Genomic DNA, 20,769 nt, shown 5'->3' with positions numbered 1-20,769 from the left:
CACCAGGTTCCTCTGTCCAGGGGATTCTCCAGGCAAGGATACTAGAGTGGCTTGCCATTTCCTTCTCTGAGGGATCTTCCCAGCCCAGGGATCGAACCTGCATCTCCTACACTGGCTGGCAGATTCTTTACCCCTGGGAAGCCCGATACCCTCTGTGTTAATAGTGCTGTGACGATTTGTTTTGTTTTCTCACCCTCAGCTCCACGGCTACATGGAAAACAAGCCCCTGGGGCTTCAGATCTTCATTGGGACGGCTGACGAGCGGATCCTTAAGCCCCATGCCTTCTACCAGGTACATCGGATCACAGGGAAAACCGTCACCACCACCAGCTATGAGAAGATCGTGGGCAACACCAAAGTCTTGGAGATTCCGCTGGAGCCAAAAAACAACATGAGGGCCACGTAAGGATGGGGGGCCAAGGGCCGTGGGTCCTCACAGGGGAGGGAGCGGGGGCTGAGTGAGAGGTGTGCGGTTGACCCTGTGGAACTGATGGAAGCAGCTTGATAGGGGTCCCCCGTCCGTGGTGGACCCACAGAGATTTCTGTTTTAAAAATTTCCATGTGAAAAGTTCTAGACCTTGATATTTTTCAGGTGTGTTGAGAGGAAGGCTGCTTACGCACCTTTAGATGATGTTGTTTGGAATGAGGCTAAACTTATTTTTATGAAAAGTATTTATTTGACTTAAAAATCATTAAATAATAATGCAGGTAGGTCTAACCTAACAGGGCTAATATGCATATGGCTAAAATGTGGGAAACATTGCACCCGTGTGTTGGAGTGTAAACAACTGTATTAGAGACTAATCTCAAACTTGAGAACTGCAAGCAGCATACGAGAACTCCCGTTACACCGTCTGCTCAGATTTCCCAGTTGTTAACCTTTCCCACGTTTGCTTTATGACTCTTTCTCCCCATCCCTCCGTTTTTTTCCTGAACCGGCTGAGAGTTAGTTGCAAACATTATGCCTTTTTCACACCAAGGTACATCTATCAGATTCAAGGTGTTTGCTGTCAATACACTTACTATCGCATAGTCCATAAGCAATTTTCCCCAGTTGTGCGTTTGAGTTTTTCAGATACTTTTGAGAGTAGAACAGCTGGCATGCAGAGTCTTCCTAGAGAAGTAACTTCCAGCGGGGAGTTTCCCTAATTGCTTTGTGTTTTACCCACCATTGTCTTCATTCCTTGCTGAACAATTTATCCGTATATTAGTCGCCCACTGTGGGGGACCTCCAGCTCCCTGAGATGGTCGGTTGTCAGTGGCTTCTCTCCTTTCTGGCAGCATCGACTGTGCGGGGATCCTGAAGTTGAGGAACGCGGACATTGAGCTGCGGAAAGGCGAGACAGACATCGGGAGGAAGAACACGCGGGTGAGGCTGGTGTTCCGGGTGCACATTCCAGAGTCCAGTGGAAGGATCGTCTCCTTGCAGACGGCGTCGAACCCCATCGAGTGCTGTAAGTTGGGTTCTGGGCAGGGTGGGTCTTGTCACCTGGGCAGGGTGCCCTGCAAGATTGTGCAGGGCCCACGGGGATGAACGGCGGCCCCAACTGACCAAAGGGGCCAGAGGCCGAGCACATTTCAGGGTTGCTCTCTGCTTCTGTCTACTTATGGAGGGTTTCATGTAAAAAGTAATATGGCTGAGAAGTGGCCCACAGCTTGGTTGAGAAGATTTGAAGTGTATACATGTTGGGCTGGTCTCAAAAAGGGTACATGCAGTTGGCATGAATTGGCTGCACTGAAGGTCCTCTATGGCTGGTGCTCTTCTCTTCTTTCAGTAGAATAATAATAATATCACAGTGGCTCTCGCTTATGGAACGGTGACTCCACCAGGCACTAGGCCGAGTGCTCAGTGTGTGGTATTCTTCTCATCATGCCCTTTTAGAGAAGAGGGATGGAGATGAGGGGTGGGTGACTTGTCCCAGCAGAGTGGGCTCTGAGCAGGAGCTTTGGCATGCAGGAGCCAGGCATCCCCATCACCCTCAGCCCATCCGTGTGTTTCCTGAGAATCTGCTCACTGTTTTGTGCAGTGCTGAGGACCTGCAGATGAGCGTGATGTTTTCTCTGTCCTTTATGAGCCTGTGGTCTGGTAGAGATAAAGATACCCAAACAAAGATGCAGGAGATTTTCCAAATCCTGTGTGGGGATGGGGGCCAAGATCTGCCTTTTGACGAGGCTCTGAGCCGAGACCCAGTGCAGCTCCCCCAGGCTTCAAAAAATGAAACTGTTCTGAGCTCATTCTTAGGTGCTTTGGACAAGTTTGTTGTTGGATTTTGTAGTTAGACCTGACAAAACTTATTGTCAGCTCAGCTTTTGAGAGTTTAGAAGTCATTTTGAAAAGCATAAAGAGGGAAAGAAGTAAACATTGTTACAGAAACAAAAGCTGTTTATATAACTTTTGAAGTCTTGTTCTTCTGAGAATATCTTTTTTATGTTAGAGTAATGTTCCATATTCCGTTATGTTTCAGGGTTTTTCCCCCCTTTTTACTGGGCATTTTACCATAATTAGGTGTCACAAAATCAGCTACCTACAGAGACTGGGGAGGTGATGGGCATGAGTGTGATGGGTTGTGGGGGCTACAGTAGGTGTGGTGGAGACTGGGGGCCGGGATGGCACGTTCCCCGTCTCACTTGGCTGCTGTTACTCAAACCCAGCCACCGTTTTCATGTGAGAGTGTCGACTCAATGTGGCCAAATCTGATTTTTTTTTTTTAAAGATAAACCAGTTATCTCATGATTTTTATTATTGGAGTATAATTGTTCTACAATGTGTTAATTTCTGACGAACAACAAAGGGAATCAGTGGTAGGTACACATACATCCCCTCCTCTTGAACCTCCCTCCCACCCCCTGCTCCCTCCCACCCCTCCATCACAGAGCACCGGGCTGAGCTCCCTGTGTTACACGGCATCTTCCCACTATCTGTCTTTGGTGTATATACGCCAGTCCTACACTCCCAATTCATCCCTGATTTTTAAAAAGCAGCAACAAATTAAAACATTCTGTGGGTCAGCTGAGGACTGCACATGTCTTAGATTCATCAGAGGTAGTCTTAATCAGACACCCATGAGCAAAGGGAAAGTATGAAAATTTTATGCAGAATGGGTTGAGAAAGACTGGCCTTCAGCCAGCAAGGGGACCGGGTGGACCTGCTTTGAGAGAGAAGCCGGGGCTTGGTCTCCATTGGTCCTAGGAAGAGGAGGAAGGAGGCCTGTGGTCTTTCCCCAGGCCGGTGAGTCAGGGTAGGGGTCAGGCTGGATCTGGTGTCGAGTCTGTGCTCTGATGTTAGAGAAGAAAGACCCAACAGCAGACAACAAGGAGAAACAAATGCTTGAAAAACATCATCTCAGAAGCCCTGGAATTCCCCTCCTCTACCCAGCAGAGCCTGCCCTGGGCCCCCAAGTGCTAGTCATGGTGGCCGCCCCGCCCTGCTCTTGGTTTGAACATCTCAAGATGTTTGGGGAAGGAAACTCAGGCTCTTCCTCAGTGATTGGGGGATTTTGAGAAGATAAGGTCTCCTCTTTCTGGCAGATGACTCAGTCTTCAGGATGGGGCTGTGGTTTGCAGCGAGGCGGCGAGCCAGAGGGACCATTGACAGCAGCCCTGCTCCTCTCCATCTTTGGGTTCTTCAAGCCCCTTTATCTCCCATCATCCTGAGGTTTTTAGGCACCGTCACCGACGGCATGCACCTCCCCAGGGTGTTAGAGAGTAGTTTGAACTTCCAACAGAACATTTTTTTTTTCTCATAAAAAAGCATTTGGCTGATTCAACTACTGTGCTTTGACAGATAAGGAAACCGAGACTTTCTTGGTAAGGTGATTCACTCGTTTTTACATGGTAGGGAGCAGAGGTACAGTCTCCAACTTTCTAGTTCTATGAAATACCTGCTTTTGGTTTCTATAACACCCGCCCTTCTGGCAAGACCAAGCAGAGATACTGATGGACCACTTCCCCGTCTCACAGAGGGAAGACAGAATCCTCTGCCATTTCTGTCTCCTTCTTAGTTCTGTTCTTCTGGATCAGCCTGGCAGTTTCACAAACATTCATGGGCTAATTGGCTCCCCATTCATTTGATTCTTAGGGATGCATACAATATTTGTTAACAAAACAGTCCATGACATGTATCAACATTGTGCATCCATGACGATTCTCTTCAGTCTTGTCCAACTCTTTGCGACCCCATGGACTTGTAGCCCACCAGGCTCCTCTGTCCATGGGATTGTCCAGGCAAGAATACTGGAGTGGGTTGCCATACCCTCCTCCAGGGGATTTTCCTGATCCAGGGATCCAACCCAAGTTCTTTACCACTGGCGCCACCTGCAAAGCCCCATATCGACACAGTATGTGTACTATAAATATTTGTTCACTAATTGATTTCATGCACACCCTTTGGGGAAGGTGAGCTGGTAAGAAAAACACTTAGTGGGCTGCTGCTGATTTGCAGGGTTAACTTATTGACTTTGGAAGGATCTTTACTATGGGATATCTCAGGGATCAAGGGTGATCTCTCAGAATCTAATAGAAAAGTCTTGAACAAGACGCTGGAGGCTGCTCTTTGGAAGCGGAGTTACTTGCTGGAAAGGCAGATCCCTTCTATTTCTTTCCTGGCCAGCGTGGCTGCGGTCACATCTCACCTATGCCCAGAGAGATGCCTCGTGTTTCCCAGTCTCGTTTCCACCTGATCTTCAGTGCTGCCAGGGAGGTCTTTTGAGTTTCCTCCCCTCTTCGCAGCAGAGAGACTGTTTTGAACCTTCTTGGGTCTCCCAAGCTCTGGAGGCCACCCCCACCTCGCCAGGCAGATAACCCTCCTCCCACTCATAGGAGAACATGGAAGAGGTCAGAAGGGAACGCCCTGTCTTGCACAACAGTAAGCCCACACATGATCGCAGCTGTGGGCAGCCTTCCCGGGTCCGGGCCCCTTGACAAGGAGATCCAACCAGTCCATCCTAAAGGAGATCAGTCCTGAGTGTTCACTGGAAGGACTGATGTTGAAGCTGAAACTCCAGTACTTTGGCCACCTCATGTGAAGACTTGACTCATTCGAAAAGACCCTGATGCTGGGAAAGACTGAGGGCAGGAGGAGAAGGGGACGACAGAGGATGAGATGGTTGGATGGCATCACCGACTCGATGGACACGGGTTTGGGTAGACTCCAGGAGTTGGTGATGGACAGGGAGGCTTGGTGTGCTGCGATTCATGGGGTTGCAAAGAGTCGGACATGACTGAGCGACTGAACTGAATTAAGATACACGAGATGGCACAGACGCAATGGTTTTTGACAATTGTGTACACTCATGTGACTACCACTCAAAACAAGATCAAGGGCGTTCTCCTCCACTCCTGAAGGCTTCCTGCTCCCCCACAACCATCGCCCCCTCCCCAGCCCCCCACACAGGTAACCACTGCTGTGGTTTCTGTCACCTCAGCTTTCCTTCTTCCAGAACTTCATGTCATGGACTAGCACAGCAAGCACTCTTGTGTCGGTTGGTTTTACTTAGCGTGATGGTGTTTGAGATCCAGTGCTGTTATTGCGTGACTTGGTGGTTCTCTCTCTCTCTTTTTTTTAATTGCTGAACAGTATTCAATTGTATGAATATAACAATTATTTATTTATCGCTGATAGACATTTGGGTTGTTTCCGGGGTTTGGGGAACATGAATAAGGCAGCTATGAACATTCTCCTTCGAGGCCCTTGTGGACAAATGCTTTCTTTTCTTTTGGGTGAATACCCAGAAATGGAACTGCTGGGTCATGGGGGAAAGCGTATGTTTCAATGTATGTCTTTTCCCAGTCATTTTACACTCCTGCCAGGGTGTCTGAGAGTCTCGCTTGCTGTGCGTGCTCACCAACACTGGGCTGTCGGTCTTTCGAGTTACAGTCTTGCCAGTGAGTGGAAGATGGTATCTCACTGTGCCTAACCCATCAGTGTGCGTCTCCCTGAAGGCTAATGTTGCCAACCCCTAACCTGTGTGCTCATTGGTTATCAAATGCCTTCTTCACTAAAGTGTTAGTTCAAAGATTTTCTTCATTTTTTATTGGGTTACTCATATTTTCATTTTTTGATTTTTGGCTGTGTCGCGACGCGTGGCTTTTGGAATCTTAGTTCCCCATCCAGGGGTTGGACCCACGCCCCCTGCATTGGAAGTGGAGTCTTAACCACTGGACTGCCAGGGAAGTCCCTTGTATTTTTATTGTTAATATGCAGTAGTCATTTATGAATTGTCAGATTTATGTATTATGAATATTTCCCCCAGTCTGTAGCTTGCCTATTTATTTTCTCAATTGTGCCGTATTAAGAGCATCAATATTTTATGAAGTCTAACTTATTCTTTTCTTTGGGGATTATTATTCTTTACGTTCCCCTAAGAAATCTCCGCCCACTTGATGATAGCAGACATACTCTCTTCTGTTTTCCTCTAAAAGTTTCTTGATTCTGGCTTTTATTAGTAGATTTAGGGATACAAACCATCTCAGATCCATTTTTGTGTGTGGTGTGAAGTAAGGTCCAGTGCCATCATTTTCCATATGGAAATGCAATTATTTCATACGCCATTTTCTGAAAGTGAGAGCTTAGAAAACCTGACTGTTCTCCCTCTCCAGCTCTCCCTTACCCCTCCACTTCACTCTCGAAGCCTGACGTGGGAGGTGGGTGATCACACAGCAGTGCTTAGTGGAAATCCTTAGAATGAGGGAGACCAGATGGGCAAATTGATTGCGCTTTGCTTCATAAATCAGAGATGCTGTCTTATCCATCTGCCCCTGCCAGAAGCCAGAATGACCCATATGATTCTTATGGGCTCCTTAACATTATTCTTGCAATTAAAAACATATTTTGTTTTCGTTATTCAGTCACTAAGTCATATCTGACTCTTTGTGACCCCATTAACTGCAGCACAGCAGGCTGCCCTGCCCTTCACCATCTCCTGGAGTTTGCTCAAATTCATGTCCTTTGAGTCAGTTATGCTATTTAAGCATCTCATCCTCTGCTGCCCCCTTCTCCTTTTGGAGTATATTATACAGTGCTAGGAACCAGGGATCCAGCAGTGAACAAAACAAAGTCCTGGATATGCCAGAGGTCACTTTCTGACTGTGGGGAAAATCCACAGTCGACAAGCTGGCAAAGACATTATTTCAAATAGAACTGAGTGTCACGATGGGCTTTGCTGGTGGCTCAGTGGTAAAGAATCTGTCCGCTAATGCGGGAGAAGTGGGTTTGATCCCTGGATCAGGAAGATCCTCTAGAGTAGGAAATGGCAACCCACGCCATTCTGCCTGGAAAATTCTATGGACAGAAGAGCCTGGTGAGCCATGAGGTCACAGAGAGTCAGACTTGACTGAGTGACTGAGCACATACACACACTTATTTATTTATGGCCGCACAGTGCAGCATGTGGGATCTTAGTTCCCCGACCGGGAATCGAACCTGCACCCCTGCAGTGGAAGCGTGGAGTCTTAACCACTGGACCACCAGGGAAATTTGTTTAGCACCGTGCCTGGCATAGAGCAGATGCTGATAAATACTTGAAGACCAAAGGAAGAGAGGAGATGAGGGAGACAGGGAAGAGGTAAAGGACAGGCAACAGCTATTAGTCACCCTGTGTGTCAAGCACTTTCTCTGTTGCTCCTGAATCCTGGTGAGAACTCTAGGAACTCAGCATCCGTTCCCATTTTACAGATGGGAAGACTAAAGCACAGAGAGGTCAAACGAATTGCTTGTGGTCAGACCGCTAGTCAGGGGCCAAGCCAACTGTGACATCATGTCCTGCTGAATCCCAGGACACCCAGGCTGAGCTCCATCAGGAGTGTCAGACTGATTGATTAATCATCTCATAGAAACTGGAGACCAGCTCAGCGACCCTCAGGGGGCTGTGGGCGCCCTCCCACCGCCCCACACTGCATTGCCTCCCTTGAGATGGTGTAGCATCAGATCTGGGAGGACATCGGGGCATGGAGCAGAGGGCAGGTAGGCCAGGCCCCCTCCCTGAGGTGGTTTTTAAGCAATGAGCAAGGAGCCATGTTTCAGAAACATCAGAAACCAACATGATGGCAAGCAGCAGCAGGGTGCTGGCTAGGACTGGGGACCTGGGTTCACATCCTGCTTCTGCCACTTACTAACTGTTTAGTCCCAGGGAAGTTACTTAGAGCTCCATGCCTCAGTCTTCTCATCTGTAAAGTGGGGCTGGTAAGAATATTAATATCTATTCCGTACAGTAGAATAACCCCAGTATCTCCCTTGCGGTATGGCTCGTCCTGCCCCCACAGTAGCCGTCCCCGACGGTCTGCAAGGCACATGTTACCTACCTCTCTCTGCACTTGTGTCACTGCCCAGAGCACACAGCTCCAGCGGCAGCAGGTATGGGGGCTCAGCAAACACTCTTTGTTTTAGGGGAGCTGGCAGCAAGTCACAACCCTGCTGCTCAGCAGAGCTCAGATGGTTATCTGCTGTGGGTTGGCTGGGTGGCGATTACAGGAAAGCTGGGTTTTGGGGAGCCCAGGATTGGGGTGGCTTCTTCGCTGATTGATAAGGTTACCTGACCCTGGGATTGTGGCCTTTTATTGAGCTCATTTTGCAGGGGTGGGGCAGGCGAAACTCCCCTTCATTGAAGAGTTGCTGTGTGCCCCCAGCTGTCGTGTATGTTAACTCATTTCCATCCTCATCATAGCCTCAGAACATTTATTTATTTATTTATTTTGGCCTGATTCAAGGTCACAAAGATTTTCTCCTATGCTTCTAGTTTTTAGAAAAGTTTTCTTATTAAAAAAAAAAAAATTTGGCCACACCGTGCAGCTTGTGGGCTCCTGGTTCCTTGACCAGGGATCAGACCCACACCCCTGCATTGGAAGCATAGAGTCTTAACCACTGGACTGGGCCACCAGGGAAGTCCCCCAGCCTCGGTAGACTCCTCTTAAAGACTGAGCTTGTATCTAGCGAGCTGAGGTTCAGCAGGGCTAACTGATTTGCTCGTCACATGGCTGGCAGGGGCAAGGGCGGAGCTGGGGGTTAAAGCTCTTGTCCAGTTCTCTGCCTGGGTCCCCCAGTGGCCAGGGAGCTCACTAGTCACGAAGAGACTCACAGAGCCCCCTGGAAGGGTCTTGGTTACTGGAGACCCGTGGGAGTATTCTTCGGGGCTCCTTGGGAGTACAGTGGCATGGGTGCCCCCATGGACCCAGTGCTGCGGGGACTGGAGGGGAGGTCCCAGTCCTGCAGGGCCTGGTGTTCATGTCCCATTTTCCAGGGGGAAGTTGAGACCCCTTGAGGTCCAGAGCGGGAAGGTGGTCTTCAGCGCCATGAACCCCCTACCTTTGCAGACGCTGCACCCCACTCCTGTGCTGTGGGTGCTCACAGGTCCCACAGAGGTGAGGGCACAGAGGTGAACCCCCCACTCAGGGAGAATTTGGCTCCCCTGTCCCCATCTCCCGCTTCCCAGGGAAGACCGGGCAGCAGCCAAGGGGGGCCTGAGGGGCCGTCTGCCGGGCCTGCTCCCAGCCCCTCCCAGGCGAGGCCGGAGCACCGCGTTCTGGGCCAGGCCAGGCTCACGGCCAAGGCCAGGGGCCCGGAGTACAGGCAAGAAGGGCTCTGCAGCTGGGGGATGGTCAGTGCTGGAGCCCGGGTGAGACTGACGTGGCAGGCTGGGGGCCCTCCTGGTTCAGGCTGGCTGGCTGCTTTCCCACTGAGTCTTCCCCATTTTACTAAAAAGGAGTCACTCAGGGTGGGGGAAATCCCACAGTCTGGGGTCGAGTTCTGCCGGCCTGCCCTGCCTTCCGTAGCTGTGAGCTCCCAAGGCATGTAGCTCCTCCTCCGGGAGGCTCAGCGCCCTCAGCTCCAGAATGGGAATCGTTCCTGCTCTGTGGTCTCATGAAGTTCAGCCATAAAAATAAACATAACTGACGCTCACGGAGCTCTGACGAGGTACCACACACTTCCCGTGCGCCAGCTCATTTAATCTGCAAACAGCCCTCTGAGGTCAGCACTGTGATGCGTTCCCACTTTATAGATGAGAAAACAGAGGCATGGAGACATGAAATGACTTGCCCAAGGTTCCGCAAGCTAAGATGTCACCGAGCTGGGCTTCAGAGTCAGGCAGTCACCTGTCAGCATCCTTCCTTTGACCCATGACCATGAATTGCCTCATGATGTGTGTGCTTTATAATGTAAAGAAAAATGTGTATGAGGAGTCTCTGGGATCCAAGGCACTCTCTGCGGCAGCTGTAACTATTTGCAGTTATTAACAGAACCCACTTGCCCTGCATACCTGGTCTCCCTGGCCAAACTCTCCCCTGAGGTTCTCGGGTGGGTCATCATTTGTGGCCAGGCAGCCCCGTGATGGAGAACGGCAGACAGACAGCAGTGTCCCCGGTCCAGGCCGACCCGGAGGACCCACCTGGGGTGAACTTCCTTCACTTAGTCTTTGCTGCCGCGGCTCGACTCCCCATCAACCACTGTTGCTAGTGAAAGTAAACACCCGAACGGGCTAAACCAACAGCGCCCTGTTGATTCAGAGCTCGTTAAACCCAGGAGCCCCAAGCCACTTTATGACGCGCCAGAATGCAGGGGCCGGAGGGAAGCCTGGGGGAAATCTCCCGGCTTCGAGGGCCACCTTGATGCTTCAGCAGCAGCGGAAGGGTCGCCTCCACCCACAGGTGAGATGTGGGCCGTGGGCTTAGCTCTAAGCTGCTGACCCGCGGCGGCTTGGTTAGACCGCTCTAGGGCTTGGGGGCTTGGAGGGGCTGGCACTGCTAATGGTTGAAGAGCCGAACGGGACTCGGTGGGGGCCGTCGGGGGTGGTGTCGCAGGCCTGGGAGGCCCAGTGGGCTTGCGGGGAGCCCTGTCTCCGTGACAGTGTCACCCCAGCGAGTAGCCCTCGGTGTCAGAGGTTTTGGATCAGAGAGGGAGGAGGAAGTGGACCCCGGGAGGGCACTTTTGGTTGCTGTTTGCCTCTCCTCAGTTCCTCTTTCAGAGGCTAATGGGATTCATTTGCTTTGCCTCTGGGCTCCCTGAGGGTGCAGGGCCTCCCCTGGAGGAGGTCCCCTAGTCCTCAGGTGGCCTCTTAAGTGTGGGGCTTGGCTATCAAGCAGAGTGTGTGCAACAAGTCGCCTGGAAAGATTGTAAAAATGCAAATGTCCAGCCTCCTCCAAGAGACGTGGGGCCCAGGGTTAAGGGCGTGGCCTGGGAGGCTGCATTTTGATTAAGCACCTCCCTCAACCAGGTGACCTGGGACCCCCACCTTGAAAAATGCTGGGGTTTAGGGCCGAGACACCTGGGTTTGGGGTCGGGATCCAGCAGAAACAGCGCTGATGAGCGCCGTACTGTGTGTAAGCGTGTGGACACAGTTCGCAGGTATCGGGTGACACGGGGCAACCGCTCCAGGAACTGCGGCGCATCGTGTTGTTTGCTTTACCTGCCGGGATTTATTAAATCAAATATGCTTTCTGTGAATTCTCCCATTTAACCCTCACAACAGCCTGTGAGATGGACCTGCTGATGGCTCCGTTTTTCAGATGGGCAAAGTGAGGTTTCCAGCTGGGAAGCCCCCTAAAGGATCACCTTGGGGGGGACTTGAGCTGAAACCGAGGACTGTCCCACGCGACAGCCTCACCCGGGCAGGGGCTGCCCCTCCGTGGAGCCGAGTCCTGAGCATGTCTGTCTCTGTAAAATGGTAGCATTAGGGCTGGAAAGTCATGTTTGTTTCAACTTCCCAGCTGATCCTCATGTTTAGCCAGGGTTAAGCAGTAATTCTCCCTCTTGACAGCTCATAAGAGTCAGCTGGGTTCCTTGTTAAGCTGCAGAGCTGGGGTGGTACCCAAGGTTCTACATCTCTAACATCACTCTCTACCCCCCGCCCCGTCCCTGGGATGCTGATACGTGAGCCCACACTTTGAGTTGCAAGACCACAGTTCAGATAAAAGCTTACAGGAAGCGAGACTGGACTCTCTACATTTTCATTAGAAAAGATGGGTTTTGTTCAGGTAAGGAGAAGCAGGGGTTTCCCTGGCGGGCTCAGACGGTAAAGAATCCGCCTGCAATGCGGGAGACCTGGGTTTGATCCCTGGGTCGGAAAGATCCCCTGGAGAAGGGAAAGGCTCCCCACTGCAGTATTCTGGCCTGGAGAATCCCATGGACAGAGGAGCCTGGTGGGCTACAGTCCATGGGGTTGCGAAGAGTCTGACACGACTAAGTGACTAAGCATCAAGGAGAAGGGGTGGGAAATGAGGATTTGGTAAAGGGAGAATCAGTTGGTTGCCTGAACCTATGAGACTTTGGAGGGAGCTTCAGGAAATAGCCAAGCTGTGTTCGCAGCAATGCTCGGTGATTCACGGAGCAGCTGGCCGGGCCAGCCTCCCGCCCAGCACTGAGAGCTCTCGGCCACGTCCAGTCCCTGGCCTGGCTGGACGCGAGCCCTTGGCCAGCTCACCCAGGAGCGATGACTCAAGCGTTCCACCTGCAGAATGGGCGGCATGGGTCTTGTGGCCTTCCCACCCATCTATCCCTGGGACCAAAAGCCCCTCCTCGCCCCACAAATGCATCCAAGGCAGATCCGAAAAGCCAGGCCCTGCTCTTCTAGGCGGCGTGACTGCTGTTTTCACTGCTAATAAATCTCCATTGATGGCAGCTCAATTAGGAAGTCACACAAAACTCCTCTATTGAAAGAAAGGATTAATAACCCAGCCCATGTGGGAGAAATTAGCAGCTCCTGTGGAGAGGCCTTTTTAATATGTGCCCTTAACTGGCAGCCCCTAAGAACCACGCTGGCTGGCTGGGCCCTGGGAACAGAGAGCCTAGGCTGAGCCTGGGACGGGGAGATACCGGCCAGGAGGTCACTGAGAGTCGCCGGGCTGTGTTTTCAATGTACAGTGTCTGGGAACGTCTTGTCCACAGCACACTCCTTAAAGGTTGCTGAGTGCACAGTTGCTGCTGAAGGCATGGGTTTCAACGTGGCTCTCCAGGGCAGAAGAGACAGGGTGCTGGACCTGGAGGCCCAGGCCGGCCGGGAGGGCAGGGTTAGGCCCGCGCCTCACGCGGCTGCGTCCCTGGCTCCCGGAGGGGGCGGTCCACCGGCCTCTGGCACAGAGAGGGCTGGCCCTCTGCCCAGTCCTCGGGCTCTGGGAGGGACGCCAGGAGCTCAGGCTGACTCACCCAGGGGGCGGGCCAGCCTCCACTGCCGAGGCAAGGCCCAGGAGATGGTCCCTCATGTCGGCCGGGACCCGTTTCTCATCCTGCCCGGGGCAGGCATCTAGAGAGGGTTTTCATTCTTTCCTGCAGCCCGCCCTCCAGAAGAATTGGCTGGACGGAGGGGCTAAGGGACAGGGCTCTGCAGCTGGACAGGCCAGCTCTTGAGGGCTCAGGTCAAATCTAAGCATCACCATAGCTGACTTCTAGGCGTCCATTTTCTCCCCAAAGGTATATAATTTCAGTATACTTTTTTCCTTAGAAGGTTATGGTGAGCATTCAAGTATATCATTGTAGTTAAACACTCAGCCTGTCCCATTCCTCGTTGTAGATACCGATGAGGATATAGAGATAATGTAGAGATAGTAAGATAAATATGTGTCAAGATATATTGAGATACTTCTGTATCCATACCTGTCTCCATCCATCCATCCTTCCTTCCTTCCATCCATCCATCCTTCCACGCCCCTCCACCCCGTCTACCCATCCCTCTATCTGTTCACTCATCAGTCTTTCCTTCTTACCTTCTGTCTATCCTCCCTCCTCCTTCATTGCCTCTCTCCCTCCCTCCCATCCATCCCCACATCCATCTCAAGCACCCCTTGCTAAGTCCTGGGCACTGGACCCAGCCCTGGGCTCACAGCATGCGCAGAGCAACGCTCCTCTCCTCTGGGCTTATGTTCTCGTGGGGAAGAGATGAAATGCAGATGAACCAAGAACGCTACAGGGAGCATATCTGAAAGTGGGAAGTTCTCTGGAGGTGAACTAAGCAGGATGGAGCAGGAAAGAGAGGGGGAGGCACTGTCAGACAGACGGACAGGTGGTCCTGCTGTTTGCCGTGAGGGGGAGGGTGGGATGGTGGGGGAAGGAAGCCTCTCTGAGGAGGTGACATCCGCGTACAAACCTGCAAGTAGTGAGGAAGGCAGCCGTGCAGGCAAGCACGGAAGAACCTTCCAGAGAGGAGGGCTTGAAAATGCAAGCATTCAAAGATAGCAAGGTGCTGTGTATGTTTCAGAGACGATGAGAACATTCTGGAAGTGTGACTGGAGGGGAGTGAGCAAGGGGGAGTGCTAGAAAATGTGGTCAGAGATGTGACGGGGGCGAATGAGTTCAGAGGCCAAAGCATCAAAACTCGCAGGAATTCAGTCCTCAAGTTTCCGGGCGTCAGCTCTGTGTGTGGCCACCGTCAAGTGCAGGAGAAGAGAGTGCGCTCTAGCAAAAGAAACCTCTGGCCGAAAGGTTGATCTGCCTGTCCTTTTATATATATATCTATGTGTGTATATATATAAATCAAATTCTTATTCTCCTCTCCTTCCTAAAAGGAGAACAGGCCCATCGGTCTCGTGAGTCATGAAAATGAAACTTGTTGTTAGGAGAAAATTAGCCCCAAAGACTTTGGGCACGTTGACAAGAACATAACATTTGCAGAGTCACTGGTTGCCAGGGGTGAGGGTTCCGCGTTTGCAGTGACAACAAGTGACAGAGGTGGGCAGAGTGCATCGTGTCCCGTGAAATCTCTGGACGATTCCGAGTGGGTGTCTCCCGTCATCACAGCGACCTCTTTTTCTCTCGCCCGCAGCCCAGCGGTCTGCCCACGAGCTGCCCATGGTGGAAAGACAAGACATCGACAGCTGCCTGGTGTACGGCGGCCAGCAGATGATTCTCACGGGACAGAACTTCACGGCCGAGTCCAAAGTCGTGTTTACCGAGAAGACCACAGGTCAGAGCACCTTCCGAGCGCCGTACGAAAGTGACCATCTTTTTCTTCTTGATTTGGCGGGTCGATCCATTGTGTAGAGTTCCTTACTCACTCTGAGAAATTTCCTTGTCTCCAGTGATTTTGATATCAACATGGTCCACTGTTGCATGAATGTCCTATGGTGTATTTTAAGTCATCCTGGCTTGTTTGGTTGGATGATAAGGCTTTTCCCACCCCCAACTCTTTTTTTAAAATTATTTTTTACACATAAGGAGACACCTTTTTTTTTTTCCTTTCAGATTTTAAACTGTTATCAAAAAGGGAATAGTAACGGCACAATGGTAATCGTACATGCTTGATATCATACATCCAGGCCCTGGATATGCTGGTTTCACATCCTGCCTTTGCTACCTGCTTGCTCTGTGATCTTAGACAAATTACCTGAGTTTTCTGTGCCTCTGTTTCTTCATGAATAGAATGATTATAACAAGAGTTATTACCCCTTAGGGTTGTCACGTGGGTTAAACGAGTTAATACATGTCAGGTAACTATGACAACACCAGGTATATTGTAAGTCAATAAACATTGGCAGCTTATATTTTTATTGTAACTAATACTGTGGTTAATCTGGTTATACTTGTAGGACTAATTAGTTAGTCTTCTTACACATGAAACTCCACGCATATCTTTTTTGTTTATGTTGGGTTTATTCCCATGTGGGATTTTGGGTAGTCATTTTGAGAGCTTTAAATACATATTGCTTTGTAGAATTCAAATTACCTTCCGGAAATATACAAATTGGAAACTTCCACCAATAGTGGGCCAGTAGTGGTTTCAGCCCATCCCGGAAATGCCCTGTTTTTTAATTTAAAAAATTGTGCTGAATTAGTCCTTGATTTTTGCACGCCTTTGCTATGAGAGGTTTAATGGACATGTGTACCCTTTCTTAAAATGGGCCGTCTGTTAATGTGTATACCAATGAGGATGTGGTAAAAAGACCATGATCTGAAGAAGGAAAAGTATCAGGTTATATAATTTACTTGACAGCTATGGGTGCTAGGCTGAGCTTTTTTTCTCTCCTTTTCTATGGACATGATTTCAGGTCCGTTGAAAGGTGAGTTGATGTCTGTTTACTGCCCTGGGGATGACCCACGGAAGATAAGGGGCGGGCTGTCCGCTGTGGGGTTTGGCGTGAGGGCGCCTCCTCTGGGGGCCGCCACTCACACTGGACGGTCGTGGACCTGAGTGTCACTGAAAGGCGTGCTTCTGCCCACGTTCACACAGAGCCTGCTCTTGGGGTGGGCTGGCCCTGTGTCCAGGGTGTGAGAACTGCTTCCTCACATCTTGGAAGCGTGGTAGAAGGTGGATGATTTTAAAGAGGCTTGCTGATGCCATGGCAAAGAAAAATGGCACGAAATAGGGCCGTGGTGTGGGGAGATGGACGGGTGGGTTTGAGCAGTTCAGAGGGCACGTGGTCGGGCCCTGCAGTTGTGAGGGGCTGTGATGGTGTCGTGAGCAGGAACGCGGACGTGTAGGTGGGTGCGTTGCATCTGTCATGTGGTTGCCGATCCTTTATTTAACCGTCCTCCTTTTGTTGGGCATGAGGCTGCTTCCAACTTTGTGCTGTTGTAAGTGACTCCATGATGCGCATCCTGTACGTGCCTTTGGTCAGCTAGGTAAGGGCTCACGCACTCCAGCCAGACTGCTTGTGTTCAAAGCCCGGTCCTCCTCCTTCCTAGCTGGGGGACCTTGGGCAAGTTACTTAACCTCTCTGGGCAACAGTTTCCTTCTCTGTATAATGAGGATGGTGACAGTCATACCTTACAGGATGGTCATGAGATCTAGAGTTCATAAATGCTTGGTTCACTTGTCCCTCAGGGTCTGCAATGGATTGGTGTCAGGACCCTGATAGATACCAAACTTGGAAAATGCACAAGTCCTTTGTGTGCAGTGGTGTAGTATTTGGTAGAACCTATGTACATCCTCTCATGTACTTTAAATCACTCTAGATTACTTAGAAGACCTCATACTAGGTAAATGCTTTGTAAACAGTTGCCAGTGAGTGGCATGTTCAAGTTTTGCTTTTTGGAACTTTCTTAAAAAAATTTTTTTTTGGAATATTTTTGTCTGTAGTTGGTTGAATCCATGAATGTGGAACCTACAGATACAGAGAGCCAACTGGATATAGTAAGTGCTCAATATGTATTAGCTCATGCTGTTTGTTACTGTTATTTCCTAAGGTTGAGGCCGACATGTGGTGTCTTGGGTTTAAAGGCATTGCACATCTTGATACATTTTGGAGGAGGCTTTATTTTTCAGGCGGTGAAACAGTGTACAATATTCTCAATGGCAAGACATTACTGGGCTCTCATGAGACAGAGAACAGACCTATGTGGCTGGAATAGAGGCTGGTTATCACCAGGAAGTGTTTTGATGAGCAGAGCCCAGAGCAGAGAGGTCTCCTGATGCCAGGTAGAGACATGGCCTTGACTTAGTCTGCACAGGAGTAAGGTAATAGGGAATCGTGGTGGATTCTCGAGCGGGAGAGTGGCATGAAATGTAAATAGCCAAGTTAGCATTAGCCTCCCCAGCTTGGATGGGTCTCTAGGACCAGGAAATCATCCCGATGGTTTTGTGCTGACTTCCACAAGAAGTGTGTGGCTTCCAGGCATCTTACTGGCAGAGCGGAAAATGCTGATAATATGTAGACATCTTGTTCTCCATGTCCAGGTGAGCAGTCTCCTTGGGGGACTGCTGGAAGTATGGAGGGATGGCTCCGAGACCAGGTGCTACCAAGTTCCTTGTGGAGCTAGGAGCCAGACAGCTTTCAACTGTCCTGGGAACTCACGTACTTGTGAGGCAGGCCATTCAAGGGCCTCAGATAGGTATTTGCTGGATGGATGGATGGATGGAAGGAAGGATGGAAGGCAGGCAGACATTTACTCTCCAGCTTTCCTTCTCTTGGTTTCAGAATAAATTTGTTTACCTCTTGAAGGGAGAAAAACCCAGAGTGTCTTTCAGCTTTGAAAAGCTGCATGTTAACAGGAGGAATGATGAAGTTTCCCCTCTGTGGTTGCGCCCTTTGCCTGCTGCTTTCTGCGCCTCGTCTCATCTAACCAGACAAGCAGGTGGCTAAGCCTGGAGAAGTTGGGGGACTTGCCTGCAGATAATATCCAGCATCATCTTGTTATTCAACTTCCCTGGACCTCCGTTTCCAGTCAATGAATTAATAGTTTTCCCTCTCAGAGTTAAACTCATCAGCAAGCAGTGGGCTCTCAGAGCATCAGGAGTGTTCCATGTTATTTTTACAGTCTCTCCAGCATTTTCCTTGTTCAGGCCATAGGTCACTTATTGTACACATACTGCCCCAGGCATAGGCCTCGTGGGCAAACTTTGGGAGGCTTGTCAGCTGCAGTGGTTACCAGCGTAGCTGTGAGGTCAGACGGCCTGGGTTCGAATCTGTGATCTGCGTTTGGTAGCTTTGCCATCCTGGGTAAGCCAGCATTTCCTCTTTTGTAGAATACAGATGATTTACTTCACTTGAGAGATGGGAAAATTAAATGACATGATACAGATTAGGCTCTTTGCATGGAGCTTGGCATTTTAGGCTCTAATATTAGCATCTTGCATAGATGCTTGTTAAATATTAGTGGCTGTTATTATATTTATACTGTGATAGGACAAGGCTGAGTATGATTTTATCTCATGGAACCAGGAGACATTGAAAAACAAGAATGAGTAATAATAAACTAGGTGTCAGGCCTTATTCTGAGCCCTTGATGGGTTTTAATATTAACAATCTGATTCCTCATGACAGCTCTAGAAGATAATTACTTGTTCAAAAAGATAATATTCTTTTTGTTTTTTTCCTTTTTGCTGAGAAACCAAGCACAGAGAGGTTAAATAATTGAGTAAAGATCACACAGCTGGTAAATGGCAGTGCTGGCTTGGCCCCTAGGAAGCCTGATCATTAGCTATTCTACTCTGAAAAAGGTCAGAACCAGGTGAGTCTGTCTGAAGATCCTTTAGCTGCCCTGAGCCACTGACTTGAACCATCTTGTGGTGAGAGAGCCTCTTGAATTCTGCAGTGGGTCACTGAGGGCAGGAGGGTCCTTTTAGAACTGTTCAGTGTCTAACTGAAAAGACTCCTGGGTGGATGCGGTCCCTGGACCGATGCCAACAGACGGGCTGGGGTGTGCGAGGTGCCCCTGGGCCCCGAGGAGTGGAGGGCTTCCATGACGGGATGTCTGGCCCCCTGAGGCTCCGACAGGTGTGGGGGGGATGCCCTTGTATTCGCAGGGAGCCGGTCCTGCTCTTTTGACCCCAAGCACTCACCACCCAGCCCAGGACCGCCTTCTGCAGGGGGAATCCCTGTTGCTCAACTTCTTTTTTCCAAAACGGCTCCCCGTTCCCATCTCCATGGACAATTTGGCCGGCTGGGCCGCTGCGGGGTGGGGCGGAGTGGAACAGTTGAAGTTTTCCAAGGAAGGGGAACCCCAGCTGGTTCTCACATTAAGGAAAGGTGACAGCCTCCTGGGCTAATCTTAGCCCCCACGTTGGGTCATCGGCACCACCAGCTCCAGCGTGCTTTTTATAGCCGTCGACTGAAATGGAATTGGCAGTTTCCACTCCAGCAGGATGACAAATTGGAGGACAGTGGAAAAACAGTAGGAGAAGGGGAGCGTGGTGTTTCTTAAGTTAGAAAAGCTCGGTGTTTTGGAAAGTGGCATCTTATTTATAGCAGCAGTAATAATAATGATTATTATATTGTTTTTATTACTATTTTTAATGATTTGCAGGACTTCTAGGGGCCCGCGCGAGCTGGCCCTGGCCCATCTCTCCAGTTTCAGCTCTGTGGACTTGCCTCCTTGCTCCCTGGGTCGTAGCTATATTGTCTTCACTCTGTCCTCAGACACCCTACTCTCCTTACCGTCAGAGGAGCTTTGCTTTTGCTATTTCCTGATGGGTTGCATCCTCCAATTTCTACAAAGCTCAGCTCAGAGGTGACGTCCTTAAGGTGCTCCTCCTTGACCATCTGCTTCGAAGTTGCTCGATCTCCCCCCCTGCCCTGCCCTCTTCTGTCCCCTTGCCCTGCCCTGCCTTCTCTGAAGTTCTTAGCTCTATGAAAATCACCTTTTTTTTTTTTAACCATTTATTTATTAATATTTTGGCTGCACCAGGTCTTAGTAGCAGCGTATGAGATCTTTAATCTTCGTTGTGGCGTGTGAGATCCTTATTTGCAGCACGTGGGATCTAGTTCCCCAACCAGGGATTGAACTCTGCATTGGGAGTGCAGGGTCTTAGCCCCCAGACCACCAGGGAAGTCCTATCTACTGGAGAGATCTTATCTATTTTTTTTTTTTTTTTTTTGCTCATTTATTATTTAGTCTCACATATAGAGTTCTTTGAGGGCTGGAACTTGGTGTTTGCTGCTGTGTCTACAGCATTTGGAACAACCCTGGCACTTAGTAGGTGCTTGTGGTGGTGGTGGTTTAGTTGCTAAGCAGGTGCTTATACATATTGCTGAGTAAATATATTTAATAGTCAAACTGGCCTGGAGAGGCAGGCAGCATTACTCCCATTTTACAGATGAGGTCACTGAGGCTCACAGAGGTCAAGCCATGGGTCAGCTCACAGCTGGTGACAGAGCCGGAATCCCGGGGAACATTTATCATCAACCCCAGAGGAATCTCTCGAGTCACATCCAAGAGGACAAAGAGGAACTCCACAGAATGATCCGGAGCTTTCCTATTGACCATTTTCAGTAATTGCTGAAAAGCCTTTCTATATTCTCTGAAATTTAAGAAATGTGTAACCTCCCCAGGCAAAGTTCACTCTGGGAAGTCCAGGCTGTTCCTGACTTCAGCTGGTAACCCTGGCCCCCGGCCACCCAGGCCTCAGGCGG

General features: G+C 50.0%; 1 protein-coding gene across 8 annotated transcripts in view; it reads left to right on the top strand.

The window, feature by feature from the left end:
* Positions 1-20,769, top strand: part of NFATC2 (nuclear factor of activated T cells 2) — a 154,634-nt gene that overhangs the window by 80,418 nt on the left and 53,447 nt on the right. For all 8 annotated transcript variants that reach the window (XM_081560329.1, XM_081560331.1, XM_081560328.1 and 5 more), the window contains 3 exons: positions 200-402; positions 1,282-1,454; positions 14,745-14,885. In XM_081560329.1, the coding sequence (XP_081416455.1) occupies positions 200-402; positions 1,282-1,454; positions 14,745-14,885 (517 nt within the window). The remainder of the gene's footprint in view (positions 1-199; positions 403-1,281; positions 1,455-14,744; positions 14,886-20,769) is intronic.

This window comes from Giraffa tippelskirchi, chromosome 13 (assembly GCF_054371585.1).
Source record: "Giraffa tippelskirchi isolate mGirTip1 chromosome 13, T2T-mGirTip1v1.2.pri, whole genome shotgun sequence".
Taxonomy (NCBI): Eukaryota; Metazoa; Chordata; class Mammalia; order Artiodactyla; family Giraffidae; genus Giraffa; species Giraffa tippelskirchi.
The sequence above is the reverse complement of the archived record's forward strand: the minus strand, read 5'-3'. Positions and strand labels throughout refer to the sequence as shown.